The sequence below is a fragment of the Brachyistius frenatus genome, unplaced genomic scaffold (assembly GCF_029030835.1).
Source record: "Brachyistius frenatus isolate BFR_SWC_R1_liver_20210118 unplaced genomic scaffold, ASM2903083v1 Contig_19, whole genome shotgun sequence".
NCBI lineage: Eukaryota > Metazoa > Chordata > Actinopteri > Embiotocidae > Brachyistius > Brachyistius frenatus.
This window is the reverse complement of record NW_027210618.1, coordinates 2,273,115-2,296,338: the sequence shown is the minus strand read 5'-3', so window position 1 is coordinate 2,296,338 and position 23,224 is coordinate 2,273,115. Positions and strand designations below refer to the sequence as shown.

At 42.8% G+C, this 23,224-nt stretch overlaps 2 protein-coding genes across 5 annotated transcripts in view; one reads left to right on the top strand and one right to left on the bottom strand.

Moving 5' to 3' along the window:
* The window catches only part of adck2 (aarF domain containing kinase 2), a 284,765-nt gene that overhangs the window by 251,475 nt on the left and 10,066 nt on the right, over positions 1–23,224 (top strand). The gene's annotated exons all lie outside the window — the stretch shown is intronic.
* The window catches only part of LOC138619085 (DENN domain-containing protein 2A), a 37,126-nt gene that overhangs the window by 8,664 nt on the left and 5,238 nt on the right, over positions 1–23,224 (bottom strand). For all 4 annotated transcript variants that reach the window (XM_069695308.1, XM_069695306.1, XM_069695307.1 and 1 more), the window contains 8 exons: positions 9,444–9,530; positions 6,011–7,054; positions 4,272–4,399; positions 2,650–2,762; positions 2,374–2,571; positions 2,029–2,122; positions 819–869; positions 335–522 (listed from right to left, as the gene is read on the bottom strand). In XM_069695308.1, the coding sequence (XP_069551409.1) occupies positions 335–522; positions 819–869; positions 2,029–2,122; positions 2,374–2,571; positions 2,650–2,762; positions 4,272–4,399; positions 6,011–7,054; positions 9,444–9,529 (1,902 nt within the window). In that variant the 5' untranslated portion in view covers position 9,530. The remainder of the gene's footprint in view (positions 1–334; positions 523–818; positions 870–2,028; positions 2,123–2,373; positions 2,572–2,649; positions 2,763–4,271; positions 4,400–6,010; positions 7,055–9,443; positions 9,531–23,224) is intronic.

The window sequence follows — 23,224 nt, the reverse complement described above, 5'->3', positions numbered from 1 at the left end:
ACATCACACCAAGTTGTGTACTACAAAATTACAACACTATAAAAAAAGAAACGCTACCTTTTTCCTTGGCTTTTTTTATATTTAAAAAAAACTGGTGTTTATGTTCCCATAAATGTAGAATTTACAGTTTCCTGTGACGTTTCTTTTCCCTGACAAGAGCTTCCATGCGCTTACGAACTGGTGTATACAGGTTGTATTATTACTATTGGTCAGGTAAAAGAACAGAGATCTATTTGGGTAAAAAAAAAAAAAAAACTCACAATGATGCTTCCTTTGCAGAATTTTTTTTTATTTCTTCTCATTTGGCTTCGGTAACATTGCTATCCTCTTTTACCTTGAGAGGAAACTGCTGTGTGACTTCCGGCAGGTAAGGAACTCCGGCTTTGGTCTTGTGGAGCGCAACAACTATAAAATACTCAAAGAGTTTCCTCTCCTGCAACTCCATCAAATCCTTCTCCAAGGTCCGGTACCGCCCCGCCTGCCTCAACATGGACTGGACCGACACCAGCCGCTGGCTGTGAGCTGAGGGACGGAGAAACACATTTCATGTGAATACATCCATGTCCATGCACATATGTAGACACAAGCAAATAAGTAACGCAATCTACAGTTCCATCTGTGTGCATTTCAGATGTTTATAATCTGCTGCAACGATGAAAAAAAGGAAAACTGTGATTTGAATCAGTTTTTGTACACGTCCCTAATGTGCTTACTTTTCAATTATTACATTACACAGATACACAACTATTTCATACGTGTACTACTAGACATGCACTATGTAGTTACTGTGTGTACGAGTATTGATTGTGTGTTCTCACCTTTAAGTTTCTCTTCCGTGTCACTTTCCGACTCACTGTTCTCATCTGTCACTAAACAAAAGGAAAGAGAGAGTGAAAAAGAAAAGCAGAGTGTGATGAGACTGCAAATAACACAGGAAACTCAGGCACATGGAAATTGCTGTCATTGCTTTCATTCCAACCGTAGCCACTCGCACACGAAAACACCCAGGCCTCTGAAACATGGGTCAGTCTCAGCCGACACAGAAATGTTGCCTTGGCCATGAAACTAAATGGATTCACATGATGAGGTACTGAGGCTGCATGGACTTACAGAAAAAACACATTGTACATTTCACATGTACAAATACATGTGACCACATACACATGTGATTGTGCAACATGTGAAACATATATTTAGCCCATAGGAAGCATGGTTTCGGAACATTTTAATGGTGCAATGTGTGAAGCCCATGTAGATGCCCATGTGAAAACCTATCCACATATTTTCCCATGTTATTATATATTGCAACATGTGGTACACATGTGATCACAATTGTCCCATGTGGAAAACATGGACAACCCGTGTGTTTTTTCTGTAAGGGTGAACATACAGTACAAAGTCTTGGTGGTCAAACTATGGGCCATGGAAAAGGTAGCATGATGAAAAGCGTCTGCAGCGTGTAGAGTGTTGACAGAAAAGAAAGTTCCTTTTGGCGTAGTGGCTGGGCAGACCTGAGCTACACTAATGTTCTTAGATGGTTTTGTGTGTTAGTATTGTATGTCTTTCACATGTTGTCTGTGATTTGCCAGATTTTTCTCTCCCTACAAATTTTCCCTTCAAGGGGTCGTCTATCAAGATTTGCATGAAATATTTATTACACATAGTGCCAGACGATCATTGAACAGAAGAGAGAAGTAAAAATGTCAGAGAAAGATTGTCCCGATGTTAAAAAAAAAAAAAAGGCCTTAAAGCAATTCCCGAAATTCAAAACCAGGATCTACACCTGAATCTGTTGACACACTAGAAACTAAACACTTGTGCCTCTTCTCTACCCCTTTGTCAGATTTGATAGAAATAAATTACCAAATGTTTGAGATATCCTGCTAACAACAGACGACAGGCATAGCCCTTATTTACTGCTTAAAAAGGTGCAACTAGTGAGTGTTGACTTTCTTTCACTAAATCCAGAGTTGATGGGTAAAAAACAAACAAAAGCTTTATGATGTGCTGTTATACGTGACGCCTCACCTCTCCCTGAGCTGGACTCAGTCGACTGAGACACCCTCTTCATGCGTTTCTTCCCTCTCCGTGCCTCGAAGATACCGTTGATTTTCAGCACCATCTGGAGGAGTTCAAGTAAAAGAAATGTCAATCTTTAATAAACAAAACCTGCCAGGTTCCTATTCATTACAATACAGCTTCAGTGTGGCCTTCCTCTCTGCACACTTCCCACAGGAAATATCCATCAGAAATGTTCCTCTGCCTTACTCATCCCCATATGTCAGCCTGAGTGGACCGGCTCCGAACCTCCCTGAGCTGCATGTTGGACCATAAATCACAGTACTCTGTGAGAGGCCTCTCAGACCTCCGTACCTTGGGGATTTTCCTCCGTCTGCGATTGTAAGGGTCTCCGGAGAGACTGGGGGTGTCGTCAGGGCTGCTGGGTGTTGAGGGGGGGCTGATGCGGGAAGGTGAGGAGATGCCAGTGTCTCTGTTGGTCTTTCGTAGCTCCGGGACCTTAAAGCTTCGTCGTTCTGAGTTCTGTCTGAAGAAACCAGGTTTGGAAGAGAGCTGGTAGAGACAAACACATTATTTTAGTATAGAGCTGCTTCAGTTTGTCTTTATAGTGATGTATTGGTGATCAGCTACCTTTGTTGCTGTGTCGGGGACCGGAGATGAGGAGGCAGGTGAAACACATTTGCTTCCCAAGCAACTTCTCTCCAGCTCTATATCTTCATAGGGGTTTTCCTTGGATGGAGGATCTTCAGAAGAAAAAACATGTTTGTTTCAACAAATCACTGTCTGCCGGTTTACGTAACAACCATAATAACCTGCTCTTTCCAGGGAGCAGATAAGTATTCTTTCCATATCAATCATGTTTGTTTTGCCAGATGATTCCAACTCCAGATGTGCAGAGAGGTAGTAGTTTGCTTCCCCTAGCTCATATTTCGCTGTGATAAGATGTTTGCACGAAAGCTAAATGTAGTCCCCCCCCCCCCCCTGCATATATGGTGCAAGGTAGTTTTCTAAAAACCTGTGCCTCTTCCTCTCTTTGTCTGTCTCTCTATCTCTCCTCTGCTCTATCAATCCATCCACCAGATGTGATCTGTATGAGTAGGCGAATGAAGAGGGACGTTCAGTTCTCTGCTCCTTCTCCCTCCAAAGAAAACAAGGGACCAGTATACTGTTTTTCACATCGCTGGCTGATGTCACGCTAATCTCTACAGTGTGTGCGTGTGCGTGTCTGTGTGTGCTGTCAGCTATACACATGTGAGTTAGCCTCACACTCCTCTAACACTGACAGGCATGTGGATTATGTGTTTAAAGCGTGTTTATGTGAGGTTTGTGGGACTTTGAGGACATCCCAACCATTCACCACACTATCTATAGCTCTCCCTCCCTGAGCTGTTTTGTGAGCGCACAACGACAGTAAATTTGATTTCTTTTACCCATGGGATGCTGGTTAGTGTTTGGTGAACAGTGTCTGAGTATGTTAATGAACAATACTACTGTATGAAAGGAGGAAACTATAAACAGATCCAAAATAAGTTGTGGCATCACTCAAATATAATTACACTTAATTCGATTGTTGCCAGCAAGCAGCACTCATTACACACCAGTCTCCCGATGAAAATCAAACACACACTGAAGCCATTGCCAGTAATGTGCCATGACTCTGAGCCCTTCACATGCCCCCTGCTGCACTGACAATCACAGGAGCCAACCTCAGCTTCGGTACACGCTCACACAACGCCACTATTGTACGTTATGAAATTAAACAGGCTCTAGGTGGGGTTGGCATAACAGTGCAGACAATAAGGTAGGAACGTAGTTCAGGTTTCTACGTATAATTTTTTTAATAAAAGTTGAAGCAGCATGGCTCTAAATTAAAAGTGGGGCAGAAAAAACAGAGCAGCGGTAGGACAGTTTGTCCTCCTCCTCAACTCGGGTACTGAACTCTGTGACACCCATGGATACAAGAACTGAAACTCGAGGGTCATGCAGCTTATATAGGACACAGGAAATACAGTTGTAGGACAACATTAAAGAACTGAAACATTAAAGAACTGACAACATTAAAGAACTGAAACTCGAGGGTCATGCAGCGTATTTAGGACACATAAAATACAGTTGTAGGACAACATTAAAGCTAAAGTGCACTTCTTCACTCAAAATTAATATTGTAACAATTTGAAATCACATGTTAGAAACCTGATTTCTCAGGTTCCAGTTGGTTGAGGAACAACATAGGAGCGATATGCATTAGTTACCTATTATGTCCTCGTAGACATTCTCTTCTGATAAAGTGCGTGTTAGGCCCAGTCTGGACTGGGCGTACCAGTCCACCCGGCAGCTTTCTGTAGAAGACTGTAGCAGATCCTCAAATTCGTAAGACTTCCTGGTGGACACAGCAGCACAACGATTCAGCAAAGTTTCACCCCCAATACAAAGAAACAGGAAGAGATTGCTGTCATGTTGATACTTAAAAAAAAAACGATTGAAATGTCAAGCAGCAAAACTGATGTTACCATTTGATACTTGCAACATTTAAATGAACACATCTGTGTTCGATTATTACCAAAGAAAAAAGCCCAGTAGAATAAAGTAACAAGAACATCCAGGGTTTGCGTTCCCACTAAGCTGCCACGTTATTAGTAAAGCTTCCTGCAAACAAGGCAATGCAATACAAAAGCCCTGCCATTAATCTCACCTTTTAGAAGCTTACATACTGAGTTTTCTTCTGTGTAGTGTTGCAGGATTGAATTGTTGCAACTTCATAACATACTATAATATAACAACATAACATGCTTTCCTTCAAGCTTTCTCTTGTTATCTGGATGTCTGTATTTGTCTTTAAATTGCATTTGTAAACTAGCCATTTGACGGAACCTGGCACATGGACATCATAGTAATGTTAAACATTTGTGCATTGTTTCTGATACATCAAATAAAGTTAAGCAACATCAATGGACGGATCACCACCTCTGTTGTAGCAAGAACTAAACATTACAATCCTTTAAACAGTGGCTTTTATTGCAGGGCTGCTGGACAGCATTGGACGAAGCTAGGTGTATCTAATAAATTGGTAACTCTGGGTATTTGTGAACACACAGGACGAAGAAACAAAAATGCTCCCTGCAAGGGACACTCCAGAGGGAGACAGCCTGACCAAACAAAGGGCTTGACACAGCACACTTGAACAGAGCTTCCACATATGGTATGGAATGTAATGGATCCAAGCCAAGCTCCAAACAAGAATTCAGACCACTGGAGAAAGTGAACAATAGATGTGCTCCAATATTGCAGAGTTCACATTTTTTCGTTACCCTACAGACCCCTGTATATTTGATTGGAAACATCTGAATTCAAGAACAACTAAGTAAAACTTTCAACATGTTAATTGTTCATGGCCGAATAGGTGTTTCAGATTCTGGAGCAGATTTTAGGCAACAATGCAGACTGTTACATTTGGAAATTCAAACTCTGCACAGTGAATTCCTGACAACTCATTTGTGACAGCTGAAGGTCTTACTGAAGGTCGCTTCTACCGTCAAGTCTAAAACTCTTGAAAAAGCAAAGGGCCTCTTTGACACCACTCTTCATGTTGTTCTCTCCTTCCAGTTGAGTTCTGGAAGGAGGAATGAGTCGAGTCGACGTGTACATTCCTCAGATCCAACCAATGAGCTCATTTTGAGGGATATTTAGATACAGCATGAGGTCACTGGTGGTTTTGATTTACAGCAGATGTGGGAGAGATGTTGTGCACCTCAGTGTTTGGCCGGTGGTGTTGGGGGAAAGGTTAGAAGATCTGTACCCTGAACCATCGCTGGTTAATCCTGATTTCATAACAGATCATTAAACTATATATTTCTGAAATTGTTGCTTTGGAGTTGAGGCACTTTAAATGTCTTTTCAGCACTTCTCAAGCTTCACTAAAGGTCTAGAAGTCTGCCACTAGACAGAGAGTTCAAACTAGTAATGGTTGCCCATATTTGTCATTTCTTCTTACCTGTTGCTACTGTCACGTGCTTTTGCAGCCCACGGTCTCCTGCAAACTCCTGGGGGTGGGCATGTGGGCAAGGGTGGAGGAGGAATGGAGGGCAAAGGAGGCAAGTTCCTCTTCCCCTTTCCAGAGCATGGCCCTGAAACTGGGGTGGTGGGTGGTGTGTGGTGCTGGAAGGTTCTTTGAGGTTTAGGTAGAGGGTTTATAGATGGAGCACCTGGCTCACTATATACATTCTCTGAATCCCCCTCCCTCCTCCTCCGTGACCCACCGGGTCGAGCCACATCAAAAGTCCCAAAAATGGGCTCATTGGCCCTCTTTTCTGTTTCCTCCAGTTCCTCCTTTGAAGGAGGGCAGAAGTAATTCCCTGGAAATGCCAGTGAAGGCCTGTCAGGAACCTCCTTTGTGGCCTTCTCCAGTTTCTTAACATGAGTTAAAACAGTCTTCTTGTCTTGGGGTTGTTCTGTTGGCTTGGAAGCCCGAAACCCCCTCTCGAGCATCACTTCTCTGTCTTTGTTCATCAGGCCTTCTGGAGATTTGGGCCTTGAATCCCCCAGCTTTCCAACATTCTCCTTCCCTGAGTCTTGTCTCTCCCAGCTGACAAACCTCTTGCTGTCTGTCCTTTGGACCTCTGCAGCTTTGGGTTCCTTTTTCCTCACTGTCTCCACTTCCTTCTGTGTTGCACTTAGTGGACATGTCCCTGTAAGAGTTGGGGGGGCCGACTCCTTTTTGCCCTCCCATTGTGATATCTTATCACGGATGCTTGCTGTCTTGGCTCCTGCTGGGCTCTTGTTGTGGTTCAGCTTGCCACACAGCCCGTTCTCCATGTTGGGAGTCCGCGTGTCAGAGGTGGTGGTGGCTCGCCTGTGAGCCAGCATGGTGTCAGGGGGCACTGGGCTGTCGCTCAGGCTGAGAAGAGGGGAGAGGGGACGCTTGATGGACACAGCGGTGCCCCTTTGGTCTCTGTCCCCTGGTGACCTGCACACCTCTTGGGGCTGGGGCACCGCAGACGACGGAGCCTCCCCGACCTTCAAGCCACAGCACTGGAGCCTAGAACAGAAACACACACGGAAAAATGAACACCTGCATCACAAACAAAGAAAATATTATGTACGCTAGAGGAATGAGGTAATAAATGAATGAATGAATAATCATTTTTACTGTCATACACCCACAGATGCTTCTTAAAATATACATTTTATATTGAAAAATGTTATAAAACAAAAGAAAAGAATGTGAACACATGGTTCTGTATCCTGATACAAATCATAAAATACAATACTCACATGTTGAAAATCTTTTAACACAAAAATGTAGTATTAAGCAACCTGCTGATGGGGGAAGCAAGAGTTACTTATACAAGATTTCTTAAAAGTAAAATAGTGCTTATAATAATCTTCCCTTAAAACTGGTAAAAAAGGATTTGATACCAGAAGGTTAATTTTTTTAGTCAACCCAGGAGTAAAAGAAAGCCTTACTGTAGATACATATTTTACAAACCCTGGCCAGTTACTGTACCTTGAAAAAAGTTTATTTAAGCAATTCTGAATTAAGATATTGTAGCATTTTTGGAGGTCTTTTTTTTTTTTTGCAGTAAGTTGTTTGGGTAGCTTTCAAGATAAAAAAAAAAAAAAAAAAAGGTCACAAGATGTACACAGGTTGTGAGGAAGGAACAAAAGTAAACGCAGAGACAAACAAAACATGTGAACAGTCTTCTCTCGTTAAGGGGGCAGTGCTAACCATGTCGATAAAAAAAACAAACGGGGAAAGGACATTACACTGTTGTCAACTCTCAATATTTATAGTGCAATTCATTTCATAGAAATGTCAGTTGCTGCCATCAGTGTACATAGCGAAGAATAATGCTCACCGTGGCTCTTAAAATTGGCCACGTAATGCGAGTGCTTACAATTACGCTCAAATGGATGTTTGTTTTATGGGGTAAACAAGAGTTCTTGTCAAAAGATCCGAGGGGTCTGCTTTGTGCCTCTGTTTCAGCTGTGAGTCACTCCTTCAACGTTACTGGGTTCATGACTGTTTGAACTCTAGGTTTGGGGGTCAACGTTTACAAGCTACGCTCAGCTATTTCTGGAGAGGAGATTGAAGTATACACAAATGAGGGGAGAGGGCAAAGTGTAGACGTGCATCTTTTCTTTTCTACTCCTGACCCACAAAACTGAGTTTTGTCCCAAAGCCCATTCATCAAATGATTGAATTTCCAACAAACAGAGGAAACACGGCCTTGCTGGGTGACTTCTGATGACATTGCTGGATGTGAAAACCAACCGATGCAATCAAGAGGAAATGTCATGGGGGAATTACTGGTTCAACTTTCCTGAAAGATCTTTAGAGAACAGAAAGAAACTTGATGTTGTAACTAAGGCCACCGAGGAAACGAAATAATTCTCTTCCAAATTGCTCTTGGTTTTATTAGCGTGGCCCCTTCTCTTCCTCCCCCTTTTCTTTCTCCCTCCGTGTCCCTCGGGTGAAACAGCAGTTTTTATTAAGCATGAAGCAACAGAAGGAAAAAACTAGGTCAAACACAAAAAGCCTAGTAAAGCCAAGTATAGGAATAGGCAGATGGCTCGAGTGATGGAGTTACAGAAAAAGTGGAGGAGATGCAGGAGGAAATCAAGAGAGTTTTTCTTCTTCGACTTGAATAACACCTGTTGTGGTAAAGATAGACAGAGTAATACAAAATTTTAAAAAAAAAGTGAGTATTTCTAATTAAAAAATGCACGTTAGAGAAATCCTGTCTTTCACCCATGGGCACAGATACATGGAGGAAAGAGGATGTGGGTCATTGAAAGGCAGGGAGGGGGTACAAAGGCACAAAGCATCTCTGAGCAGCTCAGCTAACACATGACAAGCAGATAAATGAAAGAGTCTGAGATGGACAGAAATATTCCTGCACATCAACTTTTGGCAATCCCCTCAGGAGAAATGTATTTAGCTTTTGAGCGAAGGTTATTGACATGGCAGACCCTCCAAATAACAGACTTTGAAATGCCCCACTAGATAATCCCTCCTATTGGCACAAACCAAAATCCCTTAATTATAATCTAAATGGTACTAATGAATATTGCAAGGATGACAGAAGGGACCTTAGAGAGTGGTCATGGAGGGCTGAGACAGCGGCAGCAGGGGGGCAGTAACAGTATCCAGATGCCAGATGGCCAACCCTGCCCCGTTCTGCTCTCTTAACCTGCTATTGTTATACTGTTGACCTTAATGGAAAGGGGCGTCTCCAGCTTGCTTAAGACCATTTCAGAAGTTTATGATGACTATGAGAAAAAAAATTCAATCGTGCCTCGGGCAAGCTTGTCAGGTCCACTCAGGTGGCCTCAGGAAGAAGCCTCGACACTGTTATATTCCTCATTTATACATCAAAAGATCACAATTCATCGTGAATTCACGCATTGGCTTTTGAGGCACGTACCCGTTGACTGATTGGTAGATACAGTTGTCAGTGTTTGTACAGAGCAGCAGGGCCCTCCCACCGGTCATGGTGCTAGCAGCTGGCATCCTGCACAGACAGACAAAAAAAAAAAGACAGTCACTTAGTAGAATATATTTGTATAATGGGGTGAGTACACTGTTAGGATGAAAGCTTGTTTAAACACGTGAATGCAACGGCAAAGCAGCCAAGCCAAAAGTGTTACAGGGCAAAGTTTGAAATATTTCAGCTTGTATTCTTTTCTAAATATATGGAGATGATACACAAAAATAGCAGACATATGGACTGACAAAATGAGGGTTGAGTTAAAAGATGAACTACCTCAAGGAGTCGTAGTGTGTGAATGTAAACTACCAAATGGCTCAAACAAACCCCGTATTTCTGTGGTTACTGAAATTCATTCCTGAACGAAGCGGACCTCACAGGTTGCATGGCATCCCACCAGACTGCCATTCCCTACATGGTAAGTAATTGGAGGATACAGCTGAAAACAAAGCTGGAGCAGCTAAACATAAACACACTTTAGCTCCCATCACCCAGTGGCATTGTGGGTAAACGTATGGAAAATACTAAAAGCTCCGCACTGTAATACAATTAAGCCACATAAGGAAAACATCGGTGGCATCAAGAGAGGGGTACTCAGTTTAACTTTTTAGGTTATCCTTTGAGTTTTGTCTTTTTGCACTTTCCAGAAGAGATTTTTTGAGTATTTTCCAGTCAAAGTACCGCGAACACAGTTTTTGTTTTTGCAGTTCTGGTCTTCTCTTCAAATTCTGCTTTCATTGCAGAAAATAGCTCTCTCAATTTGTCGTGTATCTTCCAGCTACATGTTTACCTTTGGGGACAAGTAGAGCCAAGGTGAGTGTGATGGCATGTCAACTAATTTTAAATTATTACTTGTCCATTTGTCAGAGTATAAATTAAACCAGATCCACTTGGAGCATAGCAAGACCAGTACATATGAAACATTAAATTAGAGCCGCTGGTGCACAGTGCTCATGACTTGGCCTATAAACACTGGTGCAGGCCTGGCATGGAGCAAAAGGCCGTGGCCTCTGTCTGGCAAAGATGTAGTTAACACAACAGAGAGGGATAGGTCAGGGTTATATTCATACATTTATCCTATAGAAAATTCACAGAGACACTAATGCATGCTTTGCCACCCTGCTGCATACTCAAACCCCATATAAAAACACACCTACATGGACCTGCACATCCTGCCAAAGAGTCCATATGCCAGACCAACACATGGATTTGTGAGTGTGACTTCTACCAGATGTGATACTTTAGGGTATTCGCAGGCCGTTAAACATTTCCTGAGCACTGCTTGGCCCAACTCCCCCTCTATCCCCCTCCCTATAAACCTCCATTAGCTAACCCTGACACTTCTCTTCCTTGACCCCCGACTATGTAGGGAATGTGGGCCTCATTCAGCCAAATTCCAGGAATTGTTGTCCAAACTGGCAGTGACATAGAATAGCCATAAAAAAAAAGTTTCAGTAAATTATGTAAAAGAAATTATGATAAACAGCTGAACTCCCCAAGCTAATGACATGATTGGCCCTCTGGGTCCAGTGTTTTGGGATGACTCAGGTCTTGTATGTTTTTCTCTTCCAGAGTACAAATGGACACTAAGGAAAAGTTGTGGTCTCGTCTGACAAGAAGAAGACTACAAGTACATGTCATCTTTTAGCTTCTAGTTTTGCTCACAGCTCAAGCCATTCATTTCTTTGTCTTTAGCTCCCCCCTCCTCGGTCCGAGGCCGAGCCCCCAAGAGAGATGAGAAAGGAGGAGGAGGAAGAAGAAGGTTTGCCTCAGCCATCCACTGGCCTGTAGACCCAAATTATTTTCAGCTGTGAGCTGAACGGGGGTCACATGTTTGAGGGGAAACATCAACCGATTTTTTTTTTTTTTTTTTTCCTTTTTCTTCCTCCCCCTCCTGATGATTTTCTCCTTCCTAAAACCTAACACAGAAATGAAGAACAGAAATTCTGCATGGAAAGGAGGGTGGGCAAGGGGTATTAAAAAGAATGTATAGAGCCTTCTAGTTTTACCTTAATTAAACAGTAAAACTTCTAAGGTTAAAATGTTTTCTGAGTTGGGAAGAGTGTTGCATGTCAGAGGGGGAGAGGAAAGATGGGAGATATGAATAAAAGGAGCAGTAGAGACGGGGGTTGTCAAAACTAAAGAGGAAAATGGATATTGCAAGGAATAATAAAAGTATACTGTTGCACTGTGAAAACATTACAGGCTCTTAGGCTGTCCCACTTCATTGTTTGCTGCCCGAAGGCCAAAACAAGAAGTGCTTCTTGGTGGAATTTCCAGTGCAATAAAAGGTAATTTGGTATTTTCCCACAATTCTGACTTACTGGACTTGAACACATCTCAAACTTGACTCATACATGCAGGACAGTGCTTACCAGCACTCGCCTGAACCTGACAAGCAGTAGTGTATTCACATCTTGTAAAAGCAGTAAATTTGACAGCATTTGCTGGTTTTACTGGTTCGGTTACTGAGGAAACTCTTTTCGGCAGGCAGCAAAGGCTTTTGTCTCCTACAGCCACAAGCAACTATTGTTAAGAGTGACCCCCGGAACAAGATGGCCACCATAACAATGCAGAGACTGAGGGAAGCCATCTGCTGAGGCCAATAAAAACATCACGGGGAAACTGCGACCCAAAAGAGCCCATTTAGACCCAAAAGAGCCCATTTAGACGCTGTCCTGTGAGGTGCGACAGGCCGCTGCAGAGGAAATGGAGGTGCTATTGTTCATCAGCAACTAGAGTGGCAGAGGAGCATTTCACAGAATGGAAATTATTTGCTTGTTTGATATTTCTGCTTCAAAGAGATGTTTTTGTTGTTGGTATCTTCTATTCCTGGAATCACCTGTTGACTCTTCTACAGTAATTATTTATAATGATCTTGAGATAAAAATCAATAAACAAATAGATTTCATGTGGGACCAACAGTCCTGGCCACCGATGAAAAAAGAGTTCATGCTCACTGAACAGCACGCAGTCCTAAATACCTAAAGACTTCAGTAGATAGAGATAACAGCATGCAGCGGGGGTCAGCGACAGGGCATCAGAGCCAAGCATCAGTTATATAACAAACCCTGCAGGAGATTTCTATCAACGGATGGACACTGGCTATCTATCTGGACATGGACAGACGCTTACAAACATGCGCTCACATGTACCACAGAGAGAAGGATGTTGTTTAGTTTTTAGGCTTAACGGTTGAAGCATGCTGCTGTGTTGCTGTAATAACTAGTACCTCAGTTATTGACTAGCAGCACCTATTTTAAAAATGTAAAGTAAAGTGAAAAGAGGAGAGAGGGAATCAACAGTTTACTGTATGGGAGCAAGTCCAATAGATCTATAGCAAGAAAAGTCAGTCTGCTGGAGGACTTCTGCAGCCACTAGAAAACAAGGATACTGAACAGATAAAAATGAAGAGAAATCAATGCTACTTTTACCAAAAGTGTGGAGGCCATGCTAAACATGCACCAAAACAAATGATCCTCTCTCAGTGCCTGTTATAGGTGATCACAGCCAGGTCATGCTCAAATAAATGCACTGTCCAACAGTCAGACAAGATGTTGTCCCCAGACTTAACACTGCAGTTGGACCCTTCTCCCCACAGGACAGGTCACACGGACTCCAAAATACTTGTGTATTATATGTTAGCAAGCTCACATATTACTCAACTCCATCCACAGGGCCTTTCATAGGTGACCCTTGACCTGACTAGGTTTTTCATTTTGAACTCTCACAATGTTGGATTCCCAGAGATAGCCCGCAGAATCTGCCTGGACTCATTCAATGGCAGTGATCACACACACAAAGACACGCAAACACAGCCACACTTTTCCACAATGAACCGGTCCTCAAGCTGAGTTAGTTATGAGCTATCTTGTGCAGTGACAACTATTAGTCATCAGTAGTTGTGTGTACTCCGTCATCATCAGTCATTTTAAATGTTAAATTTCTCTTTCTAGCGCTCTTTGCTATGTAATGCAAAGCAGGTCTGAACAGTGTCAGCGCAGACAGTGATATGGTCAATTGGCCTTTTTGAGTCATAGCTTAATAGATGATGTCATGCTCCAAATATTATCTCAAGTGTTAATGTTTCGTGATAATGTGACAAAGTTTTGCTGGTGGCGTAGCATTAGCTCCATCACACTATATGCAGGTGGTGTTGTCAGTGTTTCATAATTCGCTATATCAGACCTCTTGGCTGCTGTCAGCGAGCTGTGGGTTTGCTGCTGTTATGGTGCTCTGGAGGCCTGCCTGTCTGCCTCTTCCCTCCAGCTGCTTCTCATAAAGATGTCATCCTCCCCTCCATCCAGCCCTGCAGGAACAGCTAACATCATGACATCATCAGCCCTCGCTTGTTCTTCCCCAAACTGATTTTCTCTCTGTCATTTCAAAATACCAAAAAAGGGCAAAGTCACTGATAGCTCACGCTGCACCTTTCACAGTTATCAGGACTTGGAGTTACACTAAATACAGAAAGCAACCAAAGAGCAGACGTCCATAGACCACCCATCATCATAGGAGTTGGGTTTTCAAGTAAATAGAGAAAACAAGATAGCTCAAAATGTGAATTAAAGTGAAGAAGAAACGAATATTGATTTCTTTCTCCTTGTTTCTGCACCCAGGCTGAGCTGGGGACCCTCTCCCCTTCAAGCTGTGGTTCAGTATAACATGTGCCAAACCCTTGCCTGCAATCAATTTACCGCACCACTGCACATTCAGCCAGCTCTTTCTGGAATGGCAAACTTGCCTGCTTTTTTTTCCTCCCGGGTCCTTCACTCTTATTTCACCCTTTCATTCTCTTTCTTTCATTCCCACTTAGTCTTGGAGTTGCGAAAAGAGAAGTATGATAGAGCAGGCAGTCAAGGAAGGAAGGAACTGAATCTTTTGCCTCTCATTCTCTTTCACACTTAACTGTAGTTTGTCTTATATTCTGCCGATCTGGAGCAGAGATTGTTTATTTATTTTGAGCACAGTACGGTTGTCATGAGGTGTTTAGTTTGAAACATAAGGGGACTTCAAAGTGACTGACATGCTGTCTTGACCTCAGAGGCTTTGGAAAGGTTCTTCCAGGCTCCTGCACAAGTAGGGGAGGAAGGTTTGATGGAAAAGGAAAGAATGTATAGTGAGAAAGAGGAGGAGAGTGGTGGGCAAATAAAGACTGGAATCTTATCGTGTCTCTGCAGTCTCCCACTCTGTGTTTCTGTCTTTGTGTCCTGTTCAGGGCCCCTGCTGCTTTCCCAAACTGATTTCATAGCAAGGCCTTGGAATTGAGCCAAACAGGCCAGCTCTATGACTACGTGGGTCTGTGTATGTATGAAAGTGTTACAAGCCTGGAAGTTAACACACACACATGCAGTGCAGTGCATGTACAAGCCACCTCACTGCCCAACGTGCTGTCCAAACCCATTGACAGTCCTCCTGCCCCGTTGTGCTGTGTCCCCTCGGCCCTCCACCCTCCCCTCTCCCTCCATTGTACGAGGAGGATGGATGTGAGACAGCATTGAAACTGGGTTAGCCACAGAACCAGACAGGAACTAAAGGGGGATACCACAAACAATTAATTTCTCCCTGCATGTTTTTTGCTTATCAGCCCAGTCTAAATATAATGCAGTTATCCATTGTTGTAGTTCTAATGCCACACATATAACAGTTCTTGTTATTGTGGTTGTCGCTTTTAACAGGGACTCCTGACTGCCCGGGTGTCTGCAGTCTATCCCGCTGGGAGCTGGAAGTACAATCCAGAATACTACCTCAGAAAATGTATAAACAAATTGTAATTATGACTGGGGTCACAAAGGAAGCCACCATGGATGTAATTATGGTGCACGGGCACGACCACATGACAGGCTGCAACACCATTTAGGAGGCTTCTTCTACATGAAATGAGTAGTTATTTTCTTGTTTGTCTTGGTGCAGACAAACAGATACAAAGTGTGATGTGACCTGGAGGAAGTGAGAGTAAGGCCAACCTCCTGAAATTAGTTGTTCAGGCAAGTTTTCTTGCTTACGTCTTCACTCTGTACAGTAAGAACTTGAGTTTGTTTGCTGATAAATGTGACAGCTCTGACTACCGCAAGGTCAAAAAATGGCAACAAACGGAAGGAAAACTCCACACAAACTCAGCAAAATCCTTCTAAAAGTCCTTCGCACTCGCTCCACCTGTCAAGAGTTTACAAATGACTGTTCCTTAAGCGCTGAACCACAGGCTTTCAATGGGAAAGGCCTCCCTTTCCTTTGAGTTTCCATTCCACATTTCACTGACTGCAAATGGTGCAGCTTTCAAGCTAATGATGCACTAAAGATTTAAATGTGATAGGCCCTTGTTTTGGAGTGGTTGGAGGGAAAGGCTTCAACACTGTGAAATGAAAGCTGAAATTCAAATGGAGCTTTTAAGTGCAGAGAAGTCCTCGACTGACCTCGTGGAAAATTGAAGAATAAATGAATTCTTTCATCTCAACAATTTACCTATCACCAACTAAGAGGCTTGTCCATGAAGTGAAGAGAAGCTTTGCAACAGAGAAAGAGACAAGATCCTCCCAGTGAGAAGAGAAAAAGAAGTGGAGAAGGATGAATCTGTCAGAGAAAACAAATCTCCATGTCCCCCCCCCCTCCCATCTGGGAGAGGGTGTCGTGTTTCTTGCAGAGGTGGAGCATCTGTAGTCCAGCTCCCTCCCCACAGACAGAAAGCTCTCATCAGCAGAGCTCCTGACTCATCCCCAGTCTGCTCCCAATTACCCCGCTAGCTCCACAGACGGAGGGCTACGCCAACTCATCCCATGGCCCACTTTTAAACAGCTCGCACTTTGGCCCCACATATAACATCTAACACTGCTTCTGTCCAATCCAGAAATCTACATTTGGTACCTTTACAGCTGAAACACCACTGCAGCTCCAGCCAAACTCAAAGAAATTCTTCTTACTGAAGGTCTCAGTTTGCTTAGATAAAAGTGCTTCTTAGATCACCCAACAGAAATTAAAGCCACATTTTAATTGTTGTGATCAGGGCAGGAAAATGTTCTTAACTTCCTGTAAAAGTTAGTCTGACAGTTGCATCAGCTTTGCACAGTGACTGGTCAGAAAGAAAAAGGGTCTCCATTGTTGACACAACTACTGTTCACACTTTGACCTCGTGCAACCAAGAAAGTGTCTAATAGATAGTATTTTATTAATCAGTATAGCATCAATCTTCAAGCTGTACTTTCAATGGTGCCCATTTGAGACAAGTATATACAGTAATGCCTTTAGACCTGGCTGGGTGAAATACTGTAAATATTGTAACTGGTTTGCTTGGACAATATTGGAACTTTAGACCTGACCAAGAATCAACTTCTTTGAGATATAGAAGATATTGTTTTTATTTAATCCAGATTTGTCAAGTTTTTAACCCTGTTAACAACTCCACTGGATGTTTATAGGCACAGCACACATTTGTTGTTGTATTCATTACCTTTATGGTATGGTCTTTTTTGCCTCCTGTTTTCTTAAATGTTTACCGGTATTGACGTTATGTATGACTATGCTTTGCTTCTCTGTAGAGCACTTTGTAAACTCTGTTTTTAAAGGTGCTATATAAATAAAGTTATCATTATTATTATTATAATTATATTATGAGCAAAATAAGCAGCAAATGGCTGAGCATTTCCACTTTGGAACTGCTGTGACGGTCTGAGAGTCTTAAACGCAAAGACAGCCAGTGTTTCATACATCACATACCTAAGAAACCAACTCCAGTCAACTTTCCATATCATTGAGCTTCCAGCTTGAGATGCAAGCAAAAAGGGGATGAGTGGGTGCAGATAGAGGCGAGAACTATTTGCATATTCATAGATAGACAAAGGTGTAGAGGTACATCTCAGTCATTTTACGGCACAAAGGAAAAAAAAACTTCCGTATGTAATTTTAATGAAAGAAGAAGAGTTCTCGGAGGTTTAATCAATGCCAACAGAGGGACTTTAAGATGCATCAATTATCTTTAAATACTTTATATATTATTGCTTCTTGCATAGCTGTAATCTATTGTTTCTATTTATAATCCTTCAGCCATTCCAGCAGCACGGCTCATCGGTCGCTCGGTTTGTTCAACATTTTGGCCCAGAGAGAAATATCTCCGCAGCTATTGGATGGATGGCTAAAATATTTTGATAGATATCCATCTTCTCTTAAGGCTATAAGACTTAATGCCCCCCCTGACTTTTCCTAGCACTCCCAGCAGATACGAATTTTGACTTATCGAGTGAAGGATCTCAACATGTCAGAGCGCAGCCTCACAGAGCCACTAGTGTGTGTTGTTCGTCTATGCGAGCTTTTTACTTATTCCTGTTTATGTATTGGACAATAAAGCTATTCTAAATTTCATACCCAGCTACATTCCTCCCAAAAGAAGGAAAAAGCTGATTTGTTAAAGACAAATTGGTGAACTTCAAGGGCTCATCCTGTGGTAAGAAACAAGACCCTGGCCTCGATGCACCTGCGGTCGGAGGACCGTGATTGAAGCAAGAATAAATCATCTCTGACAGAGTGAATAAGACCATTAACAGGAAAGCTCGTCACACAAAAGAAGCCATGGAGCTCTTCTTGGCAATGAGCCTTGCTATTTGGCAGGTGGTGATGAATTTCAGTGGATGAGGTAATTTATTAACATCCACGAGTAATATGGCAGGTGATAGACACGCAGACCTTCTGCAGTCTGCAACCACGGCTGTATTTTGTTTCACCGAGCCCTTAAATATAGGAGACGGCCACAGCACGTCTCACACCTCAGACAATACCTGTCTCTGCTGTTAACAACACCCAAAGTGCCTGAGTTTTACAGACATGTGAGGAAGTGTCACTTTATACACCATCATTCATGAAAAAAAAAAAAAAAAAAAAAAAAGACGGTGAGCAGTATTTACAGCTATCTGACATTATACGGCGCTGACACAGAATGTGGCATTTCGAGCCTAATGGTAAAACCTTTCCTCTCGAAACAGGCTCAGACCCAGTGAATGCGCTTTCAACAATAACCTGGCTTCATCAGCGCACTAACATTATTCTCTGAGCCCCAGATCCAGTTTCTCTTCCAAGGCGCAGTCTCTGAGCTGAGCTCCAATGTCAAAACCCTCTCCCTCTCCTTCCTGTTTTTTTTTTTTTTTTTTCCCCGTTTCATATTTTAAGGGTTCCACTTGAGAATTCCCACCAGAGCTCCCCCGGCCCATCCCTGCTCCCCTGCAGGCCTGCACAGAAACAGATTTTTATAATTCGCCAGCCGATCCCCGGGGGAGCCGCACAAGGCGAGAGCTTGGGAAAGTGCTCTTCCGGAGTGTAAACTCCACAGTCGGAGCCGACGTTTTTGACCTCCACACACCCCTTAGCCGACAACCGTGGGCCTGGGCCAATAACCGCCAGTGGATGAAAAACTGAGTGAAATAGAGAAGGGTGTTTAACACCGGTGAAGCAAGCCAAACCAAATGGATGTACGATTTGCGTTTCCATCGTCAGCTTCTCAGGAACCTCGGGACAAATTGTACTCAACACGTGAAAAATATGCTTTGCAGTTTGAGTTTTAAGTAGTTCTTCTGTGTGAACACCTTTGTTGACTTTGTTGACAGACCAATGCTTCATTGACTGAAGTCACTGAACATTTGAAGCTGCTTATAACAAGCCTTCCTGTTGCTCAGCTGATTTATATTTCAGCATTAAATCAGAGACAGTGAACAATACAACAAGGAGAAACAGGTTATGCAAAAAGGTATAGTTTCATAACTTTGCATTTCTAAACATTTATTCAGAGTCATGAATGACTTACTTAATATAGACAGAAGTTTCAGCGATTTGGCACTATATATAGCAGTGTAATAAAGAATTTAATTGTCAAAACCATAATTAAACTGGAGACAGACAAAGCAAAAACTACTACTCTCCCTGCTCTAGAAACTAACAAGACAGTGTTTAGATCTGATCAAAGCTCCTCTGTGTCTGCACTGTGTCTGGAGTATCTACTCATTAAGTTGTTACACTTGGATGGACCTGCAGAGCACTATTGCTTTAATTGTCATTATGGAGTGGATCCCTAAATTGACAGGTAAACAACATTCTTCTCATTCTCAGCCACGTCGGAGAGAAGAGAAGAGAAGAGAAGAGAAGAGAAGAGAAGAGAAGAGAAGAGAAGAGAAGAGAAGAGAAGAGAAGAGAAGAGAAGAGAAGAGAAGAGAAGAGAAGAGAAGAGAAGAGAAGAGAAGAGAAGAGAAGAGAAGAGAAGGCTGAGAGTCCTTGAATGATTTGAAGGTCATTGCTCTTACGTCTTTTCCGTCACACCAAAGTAACAAAGCACGCAGAGACCTTTTCCCATTTTGTTTGGACTGCTCGTCGTAACACGGCCGCCTGAATCAATGAGCTGTCCAGTCACATTAGAATTACACTTTGAACCCAGAGGGACACATTCCTTTCCAGGCGGCGGTCTTCTTCACCGACAAGTTCTTTTTTTTTTCCAAGCAGGGGATGTTAAGCAAACAATAAATGCATGTTCATGTGCAAGTAGTGTATTTCAGTCATTGTGTGTGGACATGTGTCTGGATCCATGTGTCTGTTCTGGTCTACATTTCTCTGTCTGCTTTACTGAAAGTATTTATTTATTTGTTTGTTTGTGTGTGTGTGTGTGCGTGTGCGTGCGTGTGCGTATGTGTGTGTGCGTGTGTTCGGGTCCATGCCACACGCTGCCAATGGGTACAAGCTGCAAAGCCACACCAAGCTGACAACACTGGGGTTTTGGAGGGTGCTCATCAGCATTTGGTTTCCCGTGATGATTCTCCAAGCCCACATTTAACACCCTGCCATCAAGCTGTATCTGCTTCTGTCCATGCCCGCGTCTCCTGCCTGAACTCTGCTCAGGATTCACATTCTGCACTGTAGTCTGTGTAAACAACACGGCATAATAGAAATTCAGCCTGCCGTGTCCTGTTAAATGTCCCAATTAGAGTCGCAGCAACCATTTTCCCTCAAGCCATGGTCCAATTTATATTTAATACAACTCAGGAACTTCAGCAGAGTGAAACTGACAGACAGAGTAACAGCTTGCAAGCGACAGGTTGGAGAAAGAGTGTGTGCATGTGTGTGTGTTTCAGGGTTAAGGGTGCCTTTAATTAAAAATATATGGCCAGCTGCCAGTGGGATGGTATACATTGTCCATGCATGCATGTGTGTGTGTGTTGGTCTGACTCTTTCAAGGACAGGGTTACGGGTGTCTAAGATGGTAAGCATTACCAATGCATCCGTGTGTGTGTGTGTGTGTGTGTGTGTGTGTGTGTGTGTGTGTGTGTGTGTGTGTGTGTGTGTGTGTGTGTGTGTGTGTGTGTGTGTGTGTGTGTGTGTGTGTGTGTGTGTGTGTGTGTGTGTGGAGGGGGTTGTTTTTTGATCTTGACTGAACCCATGACCATCCAACAACATCACAGACAATACCCTGCACCATAACTTGGAAACAAGAGGAATTCTTTGACCATCACCACAGGACACATTCTTTCAAAGTATGTCACCGTGGTAACAAACAGCAGCTCTGGCAGGGCAGGAGATTGGCTCGGTGGGATCTTTAAGTTGCGGCCGCCCTGCAGAGTGCCTGTCAAAGGGTAGTTCCTTTAAGAGGAGGGGTGGACGGGCTGTAACCTCCTAAAGCCCTGCTGTCACTTTTTCTGAGCAGAAAACAATAGAGACGACAGATGTCAATGGCTAACACACACACACACACACACACACACACACACACACACACACACACACACACACACACACACACACACACACACACACACACACACACACACACACACACACACACACACACACACACACTGACACCCTGCAAGAATGCACATACAATTTATACCCACTGAAACTACAGTACATAAACACACACACAGGCTTCTTAAATGTTCTCACCCCTATTTGACAAGTTTGTAAAAAGTGTATGAAAAATGTGTCTGCGAGAAAAATTTAATATAATACTTCGTTTATAACACGTCAATGTAAAGCTAAACACTGCTCTTTGGATGAATTTGTACTCTCGAGACTCGTACCAATCATTCAAAACTGACTTCTCCATTTTAGTGTTTCTTCCAAGAAAAAAAAAAGAAAAAAAAACAAGCTGATTCAGTTGTGAGAGATGACAGACTTGTCACGAGACTGAACATCTGGAACATCAGTTTTCAGAGTATTTTCTCCCCCATACAAAGCAAACACACTGACGAAACATGCTCTTAACCTCCACTGAGCGGATTCAAGACTTCGTGTGTTGCATGTGTTGATATGTTGAAGTGTGGTTGTGTAAGTGGGTGTGCAGGAAATAATGAGTCACAGAGAGGTATTAGATAAATGGGCAGTGAGTGAGAATACCACGAATATGAGTGCGTCAATATTTTGGTTTGAAGAACTGAAAACTAGTCAGTCAGAATGAGGGGAAAAAAAAAAAAAACAGAGAAAATGTGCAGAGAATGAATGAGTGTTTGTCTGAGAGCAAAATGAATCACAGAGGGAGACTGAGGCTTTGAGCGTGAGCGATGAATACAAAGTCACTAATACCTGCTTTTCCACGGCAGCGCTCCTTCTCTCGCACAGCGGCCATGCGCACAGTTAGCCTTCGACCCCGAGGATGTAAAATCTGCCAGACCACTGTGATAGTAACACTAGTAACACACACACACGCGCGCGCACACACACACACACACACACACACACACACACACACACACACACACACACACACACACACACACACACACACACACAAACACAGGCTTCACAGGACAAGACCTGCAGCCCACTTATTATAACCTTGCTGACCAGCAGACAGACCGTCCCCGTCTCTTTATCTCCAACTCTATAAACCTTCTCTCAGCCGGTCTCAATTCAATTAACTCCCTGCCTTACCCAGTTAAGTAAATACAACGCCACAACAGACAGAAACAGGAGACACGGTAGAGGAATGTGGATTTGTGCTCAGTGAAGCTGTGCGAAAGCTGTTTATTTATCCCACTAAGAAAATCAAGTACAGAAAGTGAAGAACACCTCGGCCGCTCCTCCGGTCAACTATATTAAATCAAATGGTCCGATGTCGCATGTTGCGTGGATTTAGTTGTTGGGTTTAATGATCGTCCAGTACTGTGAAAGGTCTGAGGAAGCCATTGTGATGTTGGCTGATTGGAAAGCATCTGATGGGCCGCTGCTTACAGGACATGACACATGCATGCAACGATGCATCGGAAACTTAAAGGCGCTTTATGGAGTATTTAACCACTGGTGGCACTACAGAGCAGTTTTTTTTTAATTTTGTATGTGCATGTCACAAGTAAAATCATGAAATTAGGACGTATTTGTTCTGAGTTTAGGGACACACTTCTGCATCAGCTGGAAAAAAAAAAAACTTCACACATCGGTTGCTAATCGTCTTTTACCTCAAAAACAAACCATGTTTGTTAAAAGGAAGGGAAGACGGAAAAATACTGTCCATGCTTCAGATTCTATGAATTCTGCATAAAGCCAGATGGTGGTAGTAAAGTAATGCAGCGATTGAGAAAAAAAAAAAAAAGTTAGTCTCACAAGTTTTACATTATTTCCCAACTATTAAACCATTGTAAATGTTTTATGGGTCCTGAAATGCATTCAAGATGTTTGGTAGGTTTTTAAGACGGCACTGTGCTGAGAAATATGAACAAAAATCACGTTTGTTTACGATGAAAACATTTATACAGTAA